The 20,710-nt window shown below is 40.1% G+C and overlaps 1 protein-coding gene across 2 annotated transcripts in view; it reads left to right on the forward strand.

Moving 5' to 3' along the window:
• Nucleotides 1-20,001, forward strand: part of SLIT3 (slit guidance ligand 3) — a 595,328-nt gene extending 575,327 nt beyond the window's left edge. For both annotated transcript variants that reach the window (XM_020780501.3, XM_078385818.1), the window contains 4 exons: nt 9,951-10,105; nt 11,895-12,180; nt 12,829-13,037; nt 16,017-20,001. In XM_020780501.3, coding sequence (XP_020636160.3) covers nt 9,951-10,105; nt 11,895-12,180; nt 12,829-13,037; nt 16,017-16,255 — 889 coding nt within the window. In that variant the 3' untranslated portion in view covers nt 16,256-20,001. The remainder of the gene's footprint in view (nt 1-9,950; nt 10,106-11,894; nt 12,181-12,828; nt 13,038-16,016) is intronic.
• The last annotated feature ends 709 nt before the right edge of the window (nt 20,002-20,710 follow it).

Below are 20,710 nucleotides of genomic sequence, written 5' to 3' on the forward strand. Positions count from 1 at the left end.
GTAACGGGAAATAGTTGCATTTCTCTCTGCCATGCTGTTTCTGTATTATTTATTTGTAGTGTTCCTATCTAGTGTTTCACCAGATGTGCCCAAGAAAGACCTCTGATACAGCTTTTAGTTGATTAGCAGGGTCAGGTATGAAAAAGCAGCCTTTTGATTGCTGTAACCCAAAGACATTTAAATGCAAAGACAGTATTTTGAATTGCTCCTGGAAACAAATGAAGAGGCTGTAAAGGTTTTTTGGGGTGTGTTTGTATGACATGAAAGGTATGTTCACATTATGCAGATCTATTTAAATTGTCATCATTTTGTTCTTGTTGAAGCTGAGAGTGCAGGCACTCCACCAGAGGGGGCAAAAAGCCCATAATGATGGGCGTATGACTTTATTTTAAGAAATGAATTAGCTTCCTTGCAAGCATACTGGTTCCTGCTTTTGTACTTGTGTGGTGTGGTAATGCTCAAAATAAGATAAATGCATTTCATGTGGCATTTGATCTCAATCTGTGAACAGATTAAGCAAATAAAATTAGTTGCACCGCCTCCTAAAAATACAGAAAAGGGCATACAACGAGCACCAATAGTAACGATGTCAGGTCCACCCAGAATCTGATTTTGGGTACTGGTGGCAATGATCTTCATGGAGCCATCAACAACACAGAATCCCTTCTCTGTATATGCACCGTACTCTGTGAGGTTACATAGACATTTTTTGGTACATTTTCCGCTTTCCCTTCATTGTCTATGGTACTTCCTTAGTGTGATTTTAACACCTAACATGTGCTTTAGTTTTGGTTAATGGATCAGAGTCAGCTGAGCATATTGAAAAGATTTATAATCGGCTTTAAGACCTCATTACATATTGTGGCAAGTACATACTTACAGATGGATTTCTGTTTCTTTAGCAAAAGCAGCTTTGAGAAGGGTGCAGGGAGATGAGGATTACACCTTTCAACCCTTTCATTTTTCTGTTAAATACATACATGTAACCTTTAGCAAATGTTTTCTTTCCATGTTAAATGATATCATTCAGTTTAGAACTTCTATAACAAATTGTTTTGGAATGCTTCAATAGACTTACCTGTTATTAAAATGTGAGTGTTCTTGTCCATAGCTACTGTATTATTTTTATTTTATTTTTATTATTTAGCTTTTTGAGACATACATTGTCAGCTAGATCTCCAAACAAGAAGCTGAACAAGCCTCTTTCTTTAAGTCACCTCCTTTAGTTGCACTGGAAATGCCAAATCACTCAATACTTGTTGCCACCCAACTAATAAAGTGGAAGCAATTTAATTTCCTGGCTGACTATCTGGTTTCTAAAGCGATAGAAGGATGATTTTTTTCAGAGCATTCAGCTTTCAGTTTCAGGCAAACGGCTTCAACTTGAACCTTCCGTTCAAGCTGGGAACATTTTTAATTATCTCCGGTACTAAGTACTATCAGCAGAGTAACTGCACGCAAATTTATTATATTTATTTGAAATGTTTCTGCCCCACCTTTCTCCTCAAAAGGACCCAAGCCATTACATATCTTTCAAAGCAAGGAAAATGATGAAAATTTTCCCACTAATTAGGTTCTTTTATGTTTTAATATTTATTATCAGTAATTATTTCTGTAATGATTTGTATTGTGTAAACAAAGAACCTGGCACTGGGGCCATGGTGCTTGTTTCAGTCCACATTTTAAAAATATAAGAAAATCTTCTGTTGTAAATTTTATATCGGAGTGTCTTTCTTGCCTTATATTTAGAAAAAGATGAAGCTGATTGCCTGTGCCTCGAACACACAGTGAGATTCAGTTGTATGAATGTTTTCCTTCAGACTTTTTGGTTTTCGCTGTGTGTTTTCTAGCAGAGAAACAGTTGTTTGAAGTTGCAACCTGCTTCCAAACTTCAAATGGTAAGGGATGTTTGCCCAGGGATTGTGGCGGGCAGTAACTGAGCTTCACCAGTTGTAATCAGCTGTTTTATATATATATATTTTAAAAAATTAAAATTAAAATTTTCCAGCTAAATAGGAGAAATCTTGCAGATGACTTATAATATAGATTATAACTATGTCAGTTATAGATAACAAGAAGAGCCTCGTGGCGCAGTGGTTAAAACGCTGTACTGCAAGCTAAAACTGTGCTCACGACCTGGGGTTCAAATCCCAGGTAGCCGGCTCAAGGTTGACTCAGCCTTCCATCCTTCTGAGGTCGGTAAAATGAGTACCCAGCTTCCGGGGGGGGGGGGTTAATGTGTAGCCTGTATAATTAAAAAAAAATTGTAAACCGCCCGGAGAGTGCTTGTAGCGCTATGGGGCGGTATATAAGTCCAATAAATAAATAAAAAAATATAAATAACCCATTTGGTACAGCAAACTAATATTTATGTTGGTGAAAAAGCCAAGAATATGATAATTATGTGTGGAGACCTGAGTTGTTCAGTGCCATGTTTGTTGTGTGTTTGGAAGGTGGTAGGAGTGGTGGTTAAACCGCAAAGCCTCTGGGTTGCAAGGTTGAAAGATCAGCAGTTTGAATCCACGCGGCGGATTGAGCTCCCGTCGCTTGTCCCAGCTCTTGCCAACTTAGCACTTTGAAAGCATGTAAAAATGCGAGTAGATAAATAGGTACCACCACAGTGGGAAGGTAATGGCATTCTGTGTCTAGACACGCTGGCCACGTGACCACGGAAACTCTACAGGTGGCTCTGTGGCTTGGAAACGGGGATGATCACTGCCCCTTAGAGTCGGACACGACTGGACAAATTGTCAAGAGAAACCTTTACCTTTACCTAGGAGTGTATTAGCTACTTCATTGAAGGGTCACAAATGTGAGGAAAGGAGACCCGTGAATGGCTCAAACATCCCAGTCATCAGGCTCACAAAACTACAAAATAAGTAATGAACGTGGTTAATTTTCCCCCCTAACAAACCTGACCTTAAATATACAGTGGGGTCTCTACTTAAGAACTTAATCCGTATTGGAAGGTGGTTCTCAAGTTGAAAAGTTCTTATGTTGAATCTGCATTTCCCATAGGAATGCATTGAAAACCATTTAATCCGTATCTGCTCTTTTCCGTCCATAGAAACTACAGTGGAACCTCTACTTAAGAACTTAATCGGTTTTGGAATGGTGTTCTTAAGTTGAAATGTTCTTAAGTTGAAGCAAAATTTCCCATAGGAATGGACTGAAAACCAATTAATCCATTCTGGCTTTTTTTTTGTTATGTAGAGGTGCGTTCGTACATTGAAGCATTAGTTCCCATAGGAACTAATGCAAAGCTGATTAATACGTACTCTACCACTAGGGGGAGAATTTTTTTTAACCTAAGATGACCTAAGGTTAAAAAAAGAGCAGGAAAGGTTTTTTTTCCTGTTCTTATCTTGGATTTCTGTTCTCAAGTAGAAGCAAAATTTAGCAAATGGAGCTGTTCTTAAGTTGGATTGTTCTTAAGTAGGGACGTTCTTAAGTAGAGACCCCACTGTAGATTAATTCTATATTTATTAAGACGAGCCAATGAAAATGAACAGATCAAGATTCTGGGACAGAAGAATGAGAAATGAAGCATTCTTAACTAACATGATCCAGCGAGCCTGAATTTTCAGCGTCTGTTCCTAGGACCAGGACAAGCATTTTTGGAAAATCCTACTGAATGATAAGTAAGCAGTATGTGTGGATTATGCTGTGATAATGACAAATAATTCCTGCTTCATTCTGCCATAGTCCTGGGCCTACTCAGAGATGCTGCTCACTGAGAACTAGATGAGGATTCTCAAACTTTGATAAAGGCCAGGGACCCACTCTGTGTTGTCTGGTCTCATGTACTATAAATGCTGATTACAGCTACTTTCTGTACATCATGCTTTTGTTTACATGTTGTTGTTTTCATTTTATGCAGAGAGCGGTGGCAGTTTCTTTCTTGGAAATGTCAAATCAAATTAAACTGGGTAGTTTGAAAAGTGTTTATGTTTTTGCATGGGTTTCTGAAAAGTATATATTGTGAATTCCAGAAGAATGGTTCCAAACAAGGCAGATTCCACTTATTTTACATTTTAATAGTGTTATTGGAACATAGCCCAAAGCAAAAACTTAAGCACTGTTTCTAATTGGTTGGCAAAGAGTTGCTAAGACAAGCTTTGGCTTTCTAAATCCAAACAGAGAATTGGTGCTGGTCCAGTTCCCATTTTAAATTCTCTTTTTCTTTGTCTCACACATGCATAGATATATCATTATTTCTCTTTCAAGGATTATTTTGATAAGAAATTAAATGACAGCTAGATAAGTTTTCGGTCTTAGATTGTTTACAGATGTTCAAATATTATTACATTTTCCTTTTGTCAGAGATCAGCTTCATTCTTCTCCGTTCCTAGAAAGCTTTAATTTTGGTAATAGTTTGTCCTGCCCAGGCTCTATTATTTTTCCTTGCCAAGCTGTTTACATTCTGATTTGAGATGGCTGTATAGTTCATGGAGTAATGTGCAAGGAAAGAAGATTCCATGTTTTCTTGGTTTAGTGTTGTTTTTCTGAAGCCTGGACATTTTCATTCTGTGATGTTCTGCTGCCACCTAGAAATGAAGTCTAGATTGCAGGCTGATGCTGCTTTTTCCAAGGCCATGTACTTCTCTCTTTCTTTCAGATGCCAGGAAAGCTTCGCACTTGACGGTGTCAGTTTGAAAATAACAATTTTTACTCCACCTTTCTCCTAAAAAGGACCCAAAGCAGCTATCAATGAAAGCATTTCAAACACTGATGGCATTGTCATCGTGGTCCCTGATTTAAGGAATTATTTGTCTCTGCTTTTGAATGCTGCTACAGAAAGAGCAGAGAGCATTTAATCATGTTCTGTGAGAACTGCTGGATAGCTCCGTGGTTTAGGGATCTGGCTGCGGAGCCAGAGGTTGGGAGTTTGATTCCTCACTGGGCCTCCTTGACAGGGGCTAGACTCTGTGATTCATAGAGCCCCTTCCAGCTCTGCAGCTCTAAGATTATTGTTATTGTACTTACTAAATTCCTGACATCTCCGGCACTGGTCTAGGGGGAATGATTTGAAGACTACCTGATTGCCATTCAGGCTCCTGTATAACGAACCTTTGCCATCACAAAAATTAGTTATCTTCTCCCTTCAAAGTGTAGCCAGTGTGCACTACTACCGGCCCAACTGTGATGCACTGTTCAATGTCTGTGGCTTTCTTCCCTTTATCTCTTGCCAAGCCACTGTCTCCGGCTGCCTCAGACAATTGCAGATTCTCCGATGACAACAGCAAGCCAGCCACTTTGGGAAGGAATATTCACATAAGTACTTACCATTCTGAAACGAAATCCTTTCTCAGAATCCAGAGATGTCTTTTTGAGGGGATAGTCAGCACTGATTGAGCAACATGCCACTTTTCAGTCTCTCTTTAAGCATTAGTACTAAATTCTCTAATTATATATTATCAGCTTTCCTGTATAAAAACAGTCCAGGAAAAGTGCCATTCATGTGTCCCATTTGCTTAAATGGCATAGACGTAAACGTGTTCAGCAACTTTCTAACTGAGGCTTAAATATATTCATAATTCAAAAGACCTGAGTGATCTTCGATTTAATGAAATTGGAACATCATATTTTGGTAGGGGAAAGTGTTATGGACCAGAATCCGAAGAGTTGAGGTGCAAGCACTTTGGGATTTGACTTTCTTTTCCTGGTGAAATAAGGCAGACAATCCACATCCCTAATTACACACTACTTTTGAAACTGCTGAGCCCCTCCGTTTCAAAAACATGTGGCAGAAGGCAAGGATTTCTCTTTGACAAGAACAAGCCTGAAGAATCAACAGTGTCCTGAACCGTCACCATGGATCTTTAGATCCTAGACAGTGACAGAACATTCACACTAGCATTTTCATGCTGATCTATGTGGGTAGGCTGCACTCAGCATTCAAACTCATTAAGGGTTATATTTACTCTGCAGTATCAAAAGGCATTCCATGAATCTTCAGAGCAATACCACTAAAGCATTCCTTTAGTAGTTATATAGGTAAAGTTTCCCCTTGACATTTAGTCCAGTCATGTCGAACCCTAGGGCGCAGTGCTCATCCCTGTCTCCAAGCTGTAGAGCCAGCATTTGTCTGTAGACAGTTTCCGTGTTCACGTGGCCAGCGCAACTAGACATGGAACACCATTACCTTCCCACCATGGTGGTACCTATTTATCTACTCATATTTACATGATTTCGAACTGCTAGGTTGGGTGGAGCTGGGACAAGCGATGGGAGCTCACTCCATCGTGTGGATTCGATCTGATGACGGCTTGTCTTCTGACCTTGCAGCCAAGAGGCTTCTGCAGTTTAACCCACAGCGTCACCACCTCCCCAGTATTTATATACTTCAGAATAAGTGCTGCTGTCCCTTTGAACAAAATAGTTAGATCTGTCTTTTTGGTGTGGTGGAGCCAAGATTCACAGGATCAAAACACCAAGACCTTTTGATTAGTAGGGTCAATTATCTCTTCTACCACCACCTTCAATAGGGCTAGCCTATCCATTAGTTACACTGAGAGAGGAGTCTTGGGGGTAGAGCATCAGGAGGATTGAAATACATTTGTTCTAAAGACAGCAGCTTGATATACTTGGCATTGTTTCCCACAGAGGCTGACCACCTCTGTGTGTGTGTGTGTGTGTGCGTGTGAGGGGGGGGTCAGGTTAGTGTGTGCAGAGCAGTGGTAGCAGTGAGATGGGGTAGTGAAGAGAGAGAAAAGGGAGAGTGGACGATGGGTAGTGGATTTCTGGCATATCATGTCTTCTTTGGCAGTGGGAGATGTGAAGCCACTGTTGCTGCTCAGTGAACTTTTTTGTCTACAATTAGCTGCAATTAACTGCAGTTCTTACAGTAGCCGTGGGAGAGGGGAAGTATTTCCACAGCACTATGTTTTTGTCAGCTGTTGCTATTGTGATGCAAAATTATTTGGAGTAACTTGATCCTGCTCCTAGTGGAGATGGAAACTGTTTGTGTGTGTGTTTGTGTGTCTGTCTGTCTGTCCCCCTAGTACTTGGAAAAGGATGTTCTGGAAAGTCTTGAGCTCCTGTTTAGGGAATGTTATGGTTCTTTCTTTCCCTTCTCCATGCAAATATCAATATTGGATCTTTTTAGGCATCACGACACTGCTGTTTGCTAGCTGGCTACTCTATGCCTGTCAGCAGAACTAAATAAAAGGGGGCATTTGGTGTATACTCCTGACCTTTGGTGTGGATAGGTATATTTAAGATTCTGTCTTCTAATCAGAATTTCCAGTTGGAAAGGTGTCCTTGTCATCAGTTAAGGCCCTAACACAGCATGACAGACTGCACAAAATCTTCTGTACCCTTTGCCCTCAGATTTAATTTAAAGCCAGGATGCATGGGGGGGGGTAGGGGGAGGAAATGAAAAGGAAGGAAAGTGGGCTTTTCATCTTTTAAGAGATATTTTACTAAATGTAGAAATACGAGCCTGACTAGAATTTTAAAAGTTAAAAAAGGAAAAGATCTAGTAATTGCAATATTCATAACTTTAACAAAGATATTTGAATTATTCCACATTCTCATTGAAGGAACATGGAACTATTCGAAACTTAGTGCTGCTTGCCTGCAAGCTGCACAAAGGCATATGGTCCACCATAATCCTGTTAATCAGAGCATTTAACTTACTCAATAAAGGCCATATGCTGTGGAGGACTGGATGATTTACGTCTGCGTGCTTCTCTCTGAAAGAAAGAAAAAATCAGCACTGCCAAATGTTATCCTGTTATCTTCTGACAAATAACTCTGGCTTGGACATCATCAAATGAGTGTGTAGGAGTTAGAGAGGGTGAGACAGTCTCTGTTTTTGATAGTGATTCTCAGAGTTCACAGGTCAATAATTTTGCCTCCTCTGTTCCAAAGAGAGAGAGGTGATCCCATCACAGGATTTTATGCAGCTAGTTTATACCACCCTCATAGAAGTCCTAGTTCATACAAATGACAGCTTCATGCAAGTTCAGCCACTCTCGGGAGCCTTAGTGGCGCCATATGCTCCTGAGATAATTGTGTGTGTGAAGGCCACCAGTCTATCAGGAGAACCAATCTATCTGTTCCTTTGTTGGAGACCATTATAAAAGAGAATGCCATATACAGTATGGGAAGGAGCAGAAATGGCTTCTTCCTACTCCATGGTGAGATTATGTTATAGGACCAAATCATTTTATCTAGTTACGCTGGTGTAACACTGTTGGTATACATTTTGGAGGCAAATTGCCTCAGTTTGAGAAATCATCATAGATATTTGTTGTGTAACGAGTCATATGACTCAAGAGTGCAACTGATAATTTACATTATATTACACTATTAGCATTATACCAGGGTAAGAGGGTTTTTGCCAGTGCAGTATAACTACCACCCATATTCTGCACAGTCTTTACTTGTAATCTTCTCTCTCAAGAGCTCTACATCTAGCCTTCCTATCTAGTTACACACTTTACTGTATGTGATGGGTCAGGAGGTTGTTCAAACATTGCTCATCTTCAGTCAGCTAACATTGGTCCAACACTGCTCAGCATTTATTGGCCAGACCCCTAATGGGAATTTATGCTAGCATAAATGTAGTAGTGTAAACGTAGCTGCAAATTGCTGCTAATTAACTAGTTGCCACTCACATTCCTGGTCACACACCAGTCATACAACTTGGCATCTGAGCAAGAATGGGAGCAGCAACTCATTAATTAGTGGCAGTTTGACATTATGGTTTACATAATTACACTTTACTCCCATTACAATCCTGTGGTACCCACCTCATAGCAGAAGAATTCTGTAACCCATAGCAATCCCAAGCAAACATTTTTTTATTTATTTTTTCTCAATTATTTTTATGTCACATGTGCACTTTCTTAATCTGACACATACAATTGTTTGGGTTTTTTAATAGCAAATCCCAATATTTGGAAATACAATACTGGAAAGGATAATATTACAGGACTTCTAATGGCTGTGATAACTGACACTAATACAGATTCAGATCCTGCTAATGGGTTATTTAGTGGGCTCTGCACTCCCTTTCCTGAACAGGGAAGCGGCTAATCCAAAATAAAATCACCAGTTGTGTCATGGCCTGCTCTTCTACCGAACTAGAAAGAGTGATGTTACCTGTAGCATGAGGCAAGGAGGGCAATGTCACCAATGTTGCAGCTTTTAAAAATAATCTAATGACTGATAATTGTTAATATTTTAATTATAATTGTTAGCATTTACTTCTTGCTCATCAGATGTTACATCAGGGGTCATTTTTAGAATGTGGGGACATTTTTCTCTCTTTTACATCTATGTAAAAAGAAAACAGTTATATATTATCCTTTTGTTAACAAGTATCAAAGGGATGATACAAAGATGTTTTTCTTATTGTAACAAGCAAGGAGAAAAACATCAGCTTTTGTTAGAAAACTGGTGCTCCACAGCAAGCAGATCAATAGTGCCTTGTCAATTCACACTTTAAAAGGTAACATTGTGTTTTAGCACAGGACCTCAGCACAAACCAGATTTCCAAAAAAAAAAAAAAAAAAAAAGGCAGGAGGTAACAAAGACAGCGTTGGAATGTGGTGGTTTTGGCAGTGTTTCTGTCTGGATTTCCTAGAATACCTGAATGAGAAAATTATTTCTGTTCCAGTGAAAACAGCTAGCTTGAAAGCCCCTAAACACTTGCTTTGATAAACCATCATAAAGATTAATCTCTTATGTTGCAAGTCATTGCCAAGAATTTTGAATTTACATCAGACCTCAGATCCTTACTCCCAGACATTTACCAAAGAGCTATATATTAGTGTATTTTTATGGCATGTGTTGACTCAGGCCTGCATTTATATTTTTCTTCTGGCAGCTAGTAGGAGCAAAATTGGATGGCTGCAATAGAAGCCTAGGGTATCACAACTAAATACGTTACTTCCTAATTCCCTTCCCTTCTCTTCTTTTCTTCTTTTTTCTCCTGTTAGTGTGGAAACTGTAAATGATGGGCAGTTTCACAGTGTGGAGCTGGTGATGTTAAACCAGACCTTCAATTTGGTTGTCGATAAAGGAGCTCCCAAGAGTCTAGGCAAACTGCAAAAGCAACCTGTGGTTGGGGAAGACACCCCACTCTATATTGGAGGTGAGTTACGCTTTCTCCTGGCTTGTAGCCGAGCATCAAACCAGATGTGACATGAGAGGTTCTACAACTGCATCTGTTTTCCAGGTGGCAACATGTGACCCTCCAGATGTTGTGGGGCTGTAGCAATCAGCACCACTGGTGGCAAGAAATGACGAAAGTTGTAGTCCAAGTTGCCAGAGATGCAACTAGTAATTTTGGCTCCCAGACAAACACACTGCAGCAAGTGCCAGATTTAGAGGGCATGGTTATAGTGATTGAAGTCCCCAGAAGCAATGAGCTGAAGGTGGGCAGCCATGTAGCTCAAGTTCACTTTGATGCCAGGAAAGAAAGAAAAAAAGAAAAAAGAAAAAATCTCCAGCAGTGCACATCACTAGAGGGCAAAGACGATGCCCTTATTCTGCTTCTGAGCACCTTGCTCTCCTTTGATTTCTGGTTTCGGAGGGAGGTCCTGAGTAGCAAGGCATGATTAAAGAGGTAGTTTCTGAAGTTGCCCGCAATCTGAAACCGGTGAGGACTAAGAAATACCCTTCCCATCACATTGTGTTTCTCAGGGCCTCCTCTTGAAACCAGAAGGCAAAGTAGAACCAGGAAGTGCAGCAGCTGCTTTTCTTTTTGATCCAGCAGCTGCTGGAAGTTTGCTTTTGCTTTCTTGTTCCGTCATCCAGGAGTTGCAGCAGAGGTAATTGAGTGCAGCCTGGTGATGGGATTGCACATGGCAGTTTGCTTCCTACTGCATACGCGTGGGCTGCATACCTGACTCTCCTTTGGCTTGTCTGTTCCAGGGAAGATCAGAAGAGGATGGCTGCATCTTCTAAGTTTGTTAGCCGGGGATTTAAACTAAGTTTTCTTTCCCTGATCACAGCTCTGCAAATTATCCATCCTTTTAGTAAATGGTAAATGCAACCCTGTGCTGTTGTCCCAGTCAAAATTATTGTGCCTGAGCTGCTATTTGTCTTATGAAGAACATACTTCCAAGTAGCAGATATTTCCCTTAAAGGAAGATCTTCAGGGACAAAAAGGAACAAGAAAAGCAGCTTGGATGTGGACTAGAGTGGATCTTTTACAAGTATTTGACACTGTTGGTTACATAGCTTTCTTCTAGTATTCATGGCCAACATGTCATCTGCTCCTGACTTTTACCCTTCCGTTCATGCCTGTTGTTCACATGCCGTATCAAAGTAAGAGGGCGATTCTAACTATGCATGAACAAGATGTGCATAGGTGCCACTGAGGAATATCATTACTTTTGGTTGAATCCTGGTCTCCCGAGTCCTAGTCTGTATCCATTGTACCACACTGGTTCACCAAAGGGAAGCTATAAGGACAGATAAGATACAGGTAACTTCCCACATATATTTATGACTTCTTTAAGAGTCAGAATAATCTACAGTATATCTAACTATACATCCTGTGAGGAAGTTTAGGTCAAAAAAGTGTCTTCCCATAACAAATTAGTGAGTTTTATTCACTGACTGTGAGTATTGTAAATCCAAGCCTAACACTCTTAATGGTAATTTTATGGTTAGGTTACACTTATCTGCGCATTGGGGAGTCTAATGTGAATAAATGTTTTTGCTCTCTGGTCTTACACACATCTTCAAGAGCAGATATAATTTGTTTTGGAATGGGATACAAACTAGTAAATGATGATACAGGAGAAGAACCCGGAATGTACAGCTTATCTGCATATCTCTTTCCCCCTTGCCACCAAAACACCCTATATCCTAACTCTGAATATTCTTTATACATTCTTAAGTAATGTATAAAGCACTTTGTGACTTTTTTGCAGGCATTCCTACATCCACAGGGTTATCTTCCCTCCGTCAGGGAACAGAGAGAACACCCAGTGGTTTCCATGGCTGCATTCATGACGTCCGCATCAACAATGAGCTACAGGATTTCAAGGATCTCCCTCATCAGTCTGTAGGAGTTCTTCCAGGTTGCAGATCCTGTAACATCTGCAAGCATGGTATCTGTCGCTCTCTTGAGAAGACAAGTGTTGTCTGTGAATGCCACCCTGGCTGGACAGGCTCACTATGTGACCAAGAAGTTAAAGATCCCTGCCTGAATAACAAGTGAGTTTTCCTGACCATCAAACAGGAGCAAGGGCAGAAATGATAAACATACTAAGAAAGATGGGGGTTGTCTGTGAACCTCCCTTCAGCATATTAAGATTTAGAATGTTACACATTTTACAATTTACAAGAAGACTCGTAAGTGGAGGTTCAAATCTGATTTAGTTACTGTTACTAATCTGTAAAATGTCTTCTCCTTGTTATGAAGCTTTGCTTTTGTCAGTTAACTGGTTGCCGAGGAAGTGATTAACCCTTTTTAAAAGCACTATGTTTTGTTTAATTGTGTGTATATATTTTAATCCTTATTTTTTGGTCTGTCTTTTAACCTTATTGTGAGCAGCCTCGAAAAGATGAGATAAAAATTAAATAGCTAAATAGAAGACAAAGCAAATGGGTCAGAAAACCTACCTGTGAGACTATTAGTATTGTTGACACTGATGGCAACAGTGTCTGTCCGGAGTTTGGGGCAAATAATCTTTCCTAGCTGGACTTGGAAAGGCAAGTGATCAGACCGGGAATCTTCCAGTTGCCCAGCACATGATTTACCACTAAGCCACAGTCCAGCTCCAAGTAATTATTTATTATCTCGCATTCACTAATCATCTCTCTAACACACTTTTTCTCTCATCTCTTTTTCCCCCTCTTAAGATGTCTCCATGGCAAATGCGTAGCTACCAACTCTGCTTACACATGTAAGTGTACAGAAGGTTATACAGGCATGTACTGCGATGGAAAAAATGATTCTTCTAGCTCCTGCAGGCTTCTGAAATGTGCCCATGGGGAGTGCAAGATCTCGGCACAAGGGGAACCATATTGTGAATGTGAGCCAAACTACAGTGGGGAGCGTTGTGATAGAGGTTGGTATAACTGCAACATGTGTGGCACATTCTCTGTTTCTCTGTTAACTTACCTGTTTGTCTGTTCGCTTGTAATAAGATAAGAGAGTTCTGCAGATTTTTCTGTATTCTGTTGACAGTTTCTCTGTAGATTATGCTATTGTGCAACACAGCAAATCAACATTTTGCAAGGCAATTCTAGTAATGGGGGCAGCCCTAAGAAAATATATACCTTATCTTCAGATCAGCACCAAAGCTGGCACAATTGTAGCAAACAGTCAGTTCTTGCTGCGTCAAAAACTTGGGGAAGTTTAGACAACGGTTTTTTTAATTACAATTTTTTTTAAAAAAAACTGTCCCCTGTGCACAAACAAGCTGAAACACCCCCAGAATTAAAGTGGTTCATACAGATTGAAAAGCTGAATCTTGAAGAGAATTGCTGGTTCCACCCACCTTTGTTATTTGGAAAGAATCCAGGCTGCGGGAGCTGAAATACTGACCCTCAAAAAAAGAGAGAGAGAGAGAGAGAGCCTCTCAAAAAGGAAAAACAACCATTTTGTTACACAAATGAGCATGTGTGAAACAGACTTATGAGCAATAGCGTTCCAAAGCAGATACATTGTTGCAGCTTTGTGGACCAGGAGGCAAGATGCCTGGAAGGTAATGGAAGGTCATTTATGGGGGGAGGGAATCAAAAGATAGGTGGGTTTTTGGGGGGGGGGAAGGAGAAGGAAAAAAATCTTGCTTTAAATTAAGTTATGGAGTGACAGTCCTCCAGAAAGGGGGGCATTTTCCATATATCTCCAGGGAATTAGCATACGATTTTGTAAAGCATATTCAGAGTATTTCTCTATTACAAAAGTACAGAGCAGTTGTGTTTGTCCCAGCCCTGAGTGCCTTCAGTAAACATTCCCTTGGGATTTCTGTCACCAAGTTCTTCACACAAGTCTTCAATGGGGGAAATTAGCTCCAGGTCTGGGGCAATCTGAACTGACCCTGTCAGTCAGGACCCAATTAGCAGACTCTCAGGAGGAGAACTTTTTAACTCCTTCTTGGCCAAACAGATATTCATGCTGGTAAAGGGATTCTGTGTCTGATTTTTAAATATTTTAAAATATATTTTAGAAAAGAATAGAGAATAAATATTCAGAAGCTCACTCAGTTAGCTGTGAAATTATTCTTTTTTTGCTTTGTAGCTGGGGATGATCTTATTCAATGTTAGCAGAGCTTTGGTGCTTATATCCTGTCATAGTTTCAAGCATTCCACCTATCTTGTCACTATACAATTGTCTGGTAATTAAAAAAAGTTCTGAAGATGTTATGTGCTATTAAGTCACTTTTGAATTTATTTATTTATTGGGTGACTTACACACATGAAACATAAATGTATAACCCCCCCCAAAAAAAAACCACCAGACATCAAAGAAAGTAGAAAATAAAAGAAATCCTCCCAGTAGCAACAGAAGTCAGAAAACAAATTATAATAAAATAAGCTATTATGCTGGGAGCATATTTTGAAAGGCTTCTCTGAAAAGATACATTTTAACTGATTTTCTAAATGGAGGGAAGAGGCCTGGTGCACCTCCACTGGCAGGACGTTCCTTAATGAAGCAGCCACCACCAAGAAGGCCCAAGTCAAAATTGGAAACATAGGGAGTCACTTTATCTCAAGGCAGACTATTAGTCCAGCTGACTGGCTGGCTCAGCAATGTCTTTCCTAGCCCTGCCAGAGGAGGGAATGAACTTGAGATTTCTTCTGTGGGCAACATATGCCCTACTTCTACAATATGACCTCTGCTTACCCAAGTATGTGCCAAACCTCTGTGCACTGAGGTATCTGTCCAAAATGATGATAAATTTGTGGAAACAGAATATTTCATGAGGTTTTTCCTTCTCTTGTTTTCATTACCTTTGATAATTTGTTAATTTTTCTGTCACTTATTCCATGGAAAATTGTAGTGACATATCTGGAAAACATATTATTACTGCAGCATATAGTCTGAAGTCTAGTTATTCAAAGCAGGGTTTATTGGCAAAGTAAAGTGAGCAAAGTCCCTTTCTCGGTGTGTAAAAGCTTGCTAGAGAGTTTAATGAAAAAAATAATTGAGGACGAAATAAACAGGAAGAGCTTCCAGATTGCAGTAAGCTACAGATTGATACCTCCAGATAGCAGCATAGCCCTGCTACGTTCCTTCTGCCCCAAGGAATGAGTCAAATAAGCTCCAGTTGCACCAGTATAACCACATGGACTAATTAAACCAGGCAACTGATTTTCTCCTGAATCATAGAAATGTTGTGTGCTTCCACTACACTAAAAGGCATGCAGGACAATGTTCTGGCTCTGCTATGCTCAAGCCGTTAAGAAAAGTGCAATATTGGTGCAATATACTCAAGATCAGATGGCTGAAATCCAGTAGCAGAACTTACTCCGCATAAGGCTAATGTCATCACCATGGTTTCACCAGCTTGACAAGGTTGTATCTGAAGAATAAGCATACAGTGGTGCCCCGCATAGCGACGATAATCCGTGCAGCAAAAATTGTCGCTATGCGGATTCATCGCTATGCGAAAAGAAAAAGCCCATAGGAATGCATTAAAACCCGTTTAATACGTTCCTATGGGCAAAAAACTTACCTTTAAGCGAAAATCCTCCATATGGCCGCCATTTTTGCTGCCCAGTAAGCGAGGAATCAGTGCGAAAACACAGCGGGAGGCCATTTTTTTACCCAGCAGCCATTTTGGAACCACCGATCAGCTGTTCTAAAAACCGCTATGCGAAAATCGGTAAGCAAAACAGCTTACCGATCATCGCAGAGCAATATTTTCCTATCTAAAAACTTAATCGCTATGCGGATTTGTCGTTAAACAGGGCACCCATTAAGCGAGGCACCACTATACTCAGTAGCCATCTTTGTTAGACAGCAATAGGTTAATGATTTCATGTTCTCAGGGTTCAGACGTTTGAGCAAGCAAATGATCAACTTTCTCCCATCCTCCCAGAGAATCTGTGCCAAGGAGAGATCATCCGCGAATTCATTCGGAAGCAACAAGGCTCCACCTCCTGCACCTCCATGGTCAAAATCCCACGCGTAGAATGTCATGGCAGCTGTGGAAACCATCAGTGCTGTGTTGCCCTCCGTAGTAAAAGGCGGAAATATGGTTTCCAGTGCATGGATGGCTCCTCCTTCATCGAAGAGCTAGAGAGGCACGTGGAGTGTGGCTGCGCAAAGTGTTTATAAGCCGCCAACCAGCCTCTTTGCCCTTTTGTGTCGACTCAGACGTGCTCTCAAAAACAGGACCTATTTACTTTGAAGTGAAGAAGAGAATATTAAGTATATTGTAAAATAAGCAAAAAATAGAAGTTATTTTATTATGAAAAGTGACTATTTTCCTCTTTTATTATATAAAGTTTCTGACTGTTTGGGGTATATGTATCATACAGTGAGTTATATTTACTATGGATTTTTTTTTACAGTTGTAAAAGAAAAAGGGGGGGGGGAGAGGGAAATATTCCAAAATTAAACACAGGGATTAAAAACAGAGTATAGCTAACGAGCTTTGCACAAAAGTGAGGTGTGAAAGTAAATTTTAAAAGTTCACTGCGAGAAATTGGAAAGCAAGTTTTGAAATATTCTGGACAGTTGCACATCTAAGAGCTATTGCTTCCCATTTTTTTTCCTGTCCAGCCACACTCAGTTAATATCCCTCTCGGCTGATGATGATGAAACTGCTACTTGTGTTTGTAATTGTTGTGAAGCTGCTCAATACCATTGCCAAAAAAAAAGCACATTGCAGCACTGCCATTGCTTGGTCCTTATGCACAGGTATTATTATGCACATGTTAATGCAACACTAGTAGTTACCTGTTCTGTTTTTTATGTATTGTTGATTCTCATATGGTTGAGCTCCAAATCAGTTAAATTGGCTGTCTGGCCATCAGCAGTCTCACAAAATGTTAAATTGGAGAAATGTGCTTGCTTAATAGTATTTGGTGTCTTGTTTGTTGCTTAACTGACTGATGGAAAGAAAATACAGTCAGTAGCAGAGGGAATAATACATGGCCACATCCTTCTCTGCTTTCCAAGCAGATGGAATAGCGCTTTGCCTTGGTTATCCTCCTTCCTTGTGGTCTCCTGTTCCACACTGGAAGAATATTGCAGACACGTACACCGGCCAGACGATGATCAGCAGAAAATCTCCCTTAATGACGGCCTCCTTAGTTATAATTTCTCATGATTTTATGCTTTAGATTGCAAAGCTGAAATGAAAGACATTGCCTTACGTGACGATGACAATCCTCTGTAAAATTCCCAGATCTTTACACAGGAGTTTTCCACTCGCTCCAGGAGTTCTATCACAGTTCCTATAAAGGAAACACAAAGCCATTTTCCTTTCACCTGGTCTCCACTGATGCTGAGCTTGATATTGGAAGTTGGTAGAATCAGCTGCCATGCAGAGGTTGTCTGTACATTGTGCCCTAAAGAATGCTTTTCCATATAGATCCAGAGTGACCCTCTAGATGTTGTTGGACTGCAACTACCAGCATTCTTCATTCTTGGTTATGTTGGTTTAGGGCAGATGGAAGCTTGACAATAACTGAAGAGCTATATTTGGTCCATTTCAGCGGTTGACCTTCCCTATCCCAGTGCCAGATACTTCTGGTGATGGGTTGCTAACAATGGCCAGAGTTTGGAAGTTACAAAATTAGTTGGTTTTCTTTTGCTTTATTCTGTTTGGCTTTTCAGGGATAACAATGGTGCAACAAAGGTGCATTTCAGAAGTTATGTAATGAGTGATGTTTTCTAGTTACTTTAAAAGCTATCTTACATCTTTGAAATTTATCTGCTGCTGTAGTCTTAAGTAAGTATTGGCCCAGTACAATGGCCAGCATAGTATTTTTAGCAAAATGCTGCTGCAAGTTATAAAATCAGAATATGGTGTTTTCTGCTGTGTACTGAGTTGTGCAATTCAGTGTGGAACAATTCATGTCTGCACAAATTTTGTAACTTGCAACAATTTGCCACCAAAGGGTGCATCGTTGGTCATTGTTTTGTATTGTCTTTTGTATATCTAACCACTAGAGGGCAATAGAAAATATTTCTCTCTATTAGCAACACAATACTTCAATATAACCCAAAACATTAATATGCTGCTTTTATAACCAGAGTTCTCTGGCTATCAGAGAAGAATGAGTAGTGTAATTAGTGGGTTTTTATAGTTTCCAAAGCTCTGATGATGGCAAGGAAAGCCTTCCTGTGAGTCCACATATCATGGCACTATGTTACTGATGCTACATGGATCGGTGGCCACTATACACAGTCGGTTTTCATGCAGGTCCCCACACAGCAAGGGTGGGGTGTATTATGCTGATCAGTGCTTTTAAAAAGAACTCTAGTGAGGAAACTCCATGCCTTCAACAGTTTGTTTGACCAGTCTCTCAGGGGCCCCTTCCCTCACCTACATCCTTTTAAAAAAAGGAAGTGGAGTTAAAATAGGAAAGCCTCTAAATTCAAGAAGCCATTGACAAGGGGGTGGGGTGGGAGTGTGTGTGAGAGAGTGAGTGAAGGCTTGGGGAGAAAAAGTAAGGGGGGAGAGAGAGAGGGAGATGGCCTTCTGCATCTTAGCCCCATGCTGAAATCCTAACAAAATTTCCTAAGCTTGAGGGAAACCCCACCACAGCAGAGTCTATCCAGATTTGTCAGGGGCAATCAGCCTTTTAAAAAAGCCATGTGAGTGAATCATCCTAATGGCTAGGGGAGCCTCTCTGCAAAGAACAGATTTTTATCCTACTACAAGGGTTCCCCCCTCTCCCTTTTCACTTTCCAGGAGTCTGAAAATACTTCAGGGTCTTCAGCCTAATTACAGCCTTTCGACAAGCCACAATTGTTTGTTCAGATTTACTTATGGATTCTCAGGATAATTTCAAGCAGGAGGGAAATGACTGATACAATGGTTGCCTTTCAGAATAAGAAGTAGTACATGGAGCCTGCAATCAGTGGAACATAAAACAATCACTAGTTACTTTGCCAAAAGCTGATTGAAATGATATAGTTCAGGGAGCTGATGGGGAATAAAAAGGCCACTACGGAGGGCAGGATTTGTTATTTTGAGAACAATGCGAGATGCTAGAAGCAGCTGGAATTTATAACATCGGAATGGATGGCAATCTGCAGAGACCAAAAGATTGCCAAAGCAAATGCAAAAAACACTCTTGTGTGAACAAGACTTTGGCACAAGGCATCCTTTTTCCTCAATGATTTATTCTTGTTCATGGCATCTGTTACCCAAAGAAACGGTTACCTCTGTTGCAGAACATGGTCATTTAGCCAGAATAGGCCAAATCATGGAGTTGTAATACTACTAAATGCTATACACTGCCAAGGTGGTGGTGGTGGGGAAATACTGTGCTGAGACTGATGCAGAATGAAAAATAGAATGCACACTCTCCATCTGTCCCTTTATCTACCTTTACTCTGACATCTTATTAGACCAGGTCAAAAGTTTTGTGGAAATAAATTCAAGAATATTTCCAAAACTGCCGGATTGGACAAGAACTAAGCCATAGTAGAATAAGGGCTGCCTACGTTTCATCAATATATACTTGGGCTAAGGAGTTTTGTTTTGTTTTTAAGACACTTTATTTGTTTCCAACCATTAGACATTTCACACGATGCTGTGTTTTGATTGATATCGTATGGAAGCAATTTTCTTGTTTTGTTTTCAAGTGCCAAAAGGTCTATGAAGTTAGTTTTTAAAGTGTTAAAATAAAGTTCTCTCTCCGAACTGCCAAAATGACAGTTTGTTTCGGCTGTTGTAAATGGAAAGCAGTAGTCTCCTTTTTAAAAAAAAAAATTAATATAAAGAAAGATGCTAACCCTATAAAAATTGTACATTGGCAACGTGGATTGGTATGACTTTTGTTTATGTTACTAGATTGTCCAATCGTGATGTAATAAATTTAAGTAAATTGTTGGGTTGCGGATAACTATACCTTGTCCTGTGCTTCTGTCCAAGCTGGGGGTTTTTCCCCCTGTCCATAGGGCACATTTCCACTGTTAGTTGTTGACTGGAATCAGGCAATGAATGCCTGTCATGTAGCAGATGTTTGTAATTCTTAAAGACTGGTCACTGTCTGAGATGACACCAGATGTGCTCCTCAGGTAAATTTCCAGCTTCAGGTTTTATGCTTGACAGTCATGAGGGGAAGCAGGAAGGGCAAAGCTTGGAAAAGTTACTTTTTTGCATTACAGTTCTCAGAGTCCTCCAACCACTGTGACAAATCACCATGCTAGCTGAGGGATTTTCCAGGCTTTGGGTGCATGTATACAAAGAGCAGAATAATGTTGCTAGCTATAAAGTGAAGTGGTGCACATAGCTGACTTGAAGTCTGTCACAACAAGAGGGAGTGAGAACATATTATCAGCCTGAGACAACTTTGGAATCTGCTCCAAAACACACACAACTGTTGAGCTTTCTCCCAAAAATGTTATCAAAAGGGATGCATTTGAAGTTTTTGTCAGACTTTTTCACCTTCTTAAAGAAATAACAAAAATGATAAATCCATATAGTGAAAAGAATATGTTTCTTAAATGCACAGTTGCATTGGTCTAGCCATGGCTCTGGTTTTTCCACTATCCACTCTTCTTTCGGAAGAACAGAGAGAAAACCATACTAAACGATACTAAACAGCCTCT

Source organism: Pogona vitticeps, chromosome 2 (assembly GCF_051106095.1).
Source record: "Pogona vitticeps strain Pit_001003342236 chromosome 2, PviZW2.1, whole genome shotgun sequence".
Classification (NCBI taxonomy): Eukaryota; Metazoa; Chordata; class Lepidosauria; order Squamata; family Agamidae; genus Pogona; species Pogona vitticeps.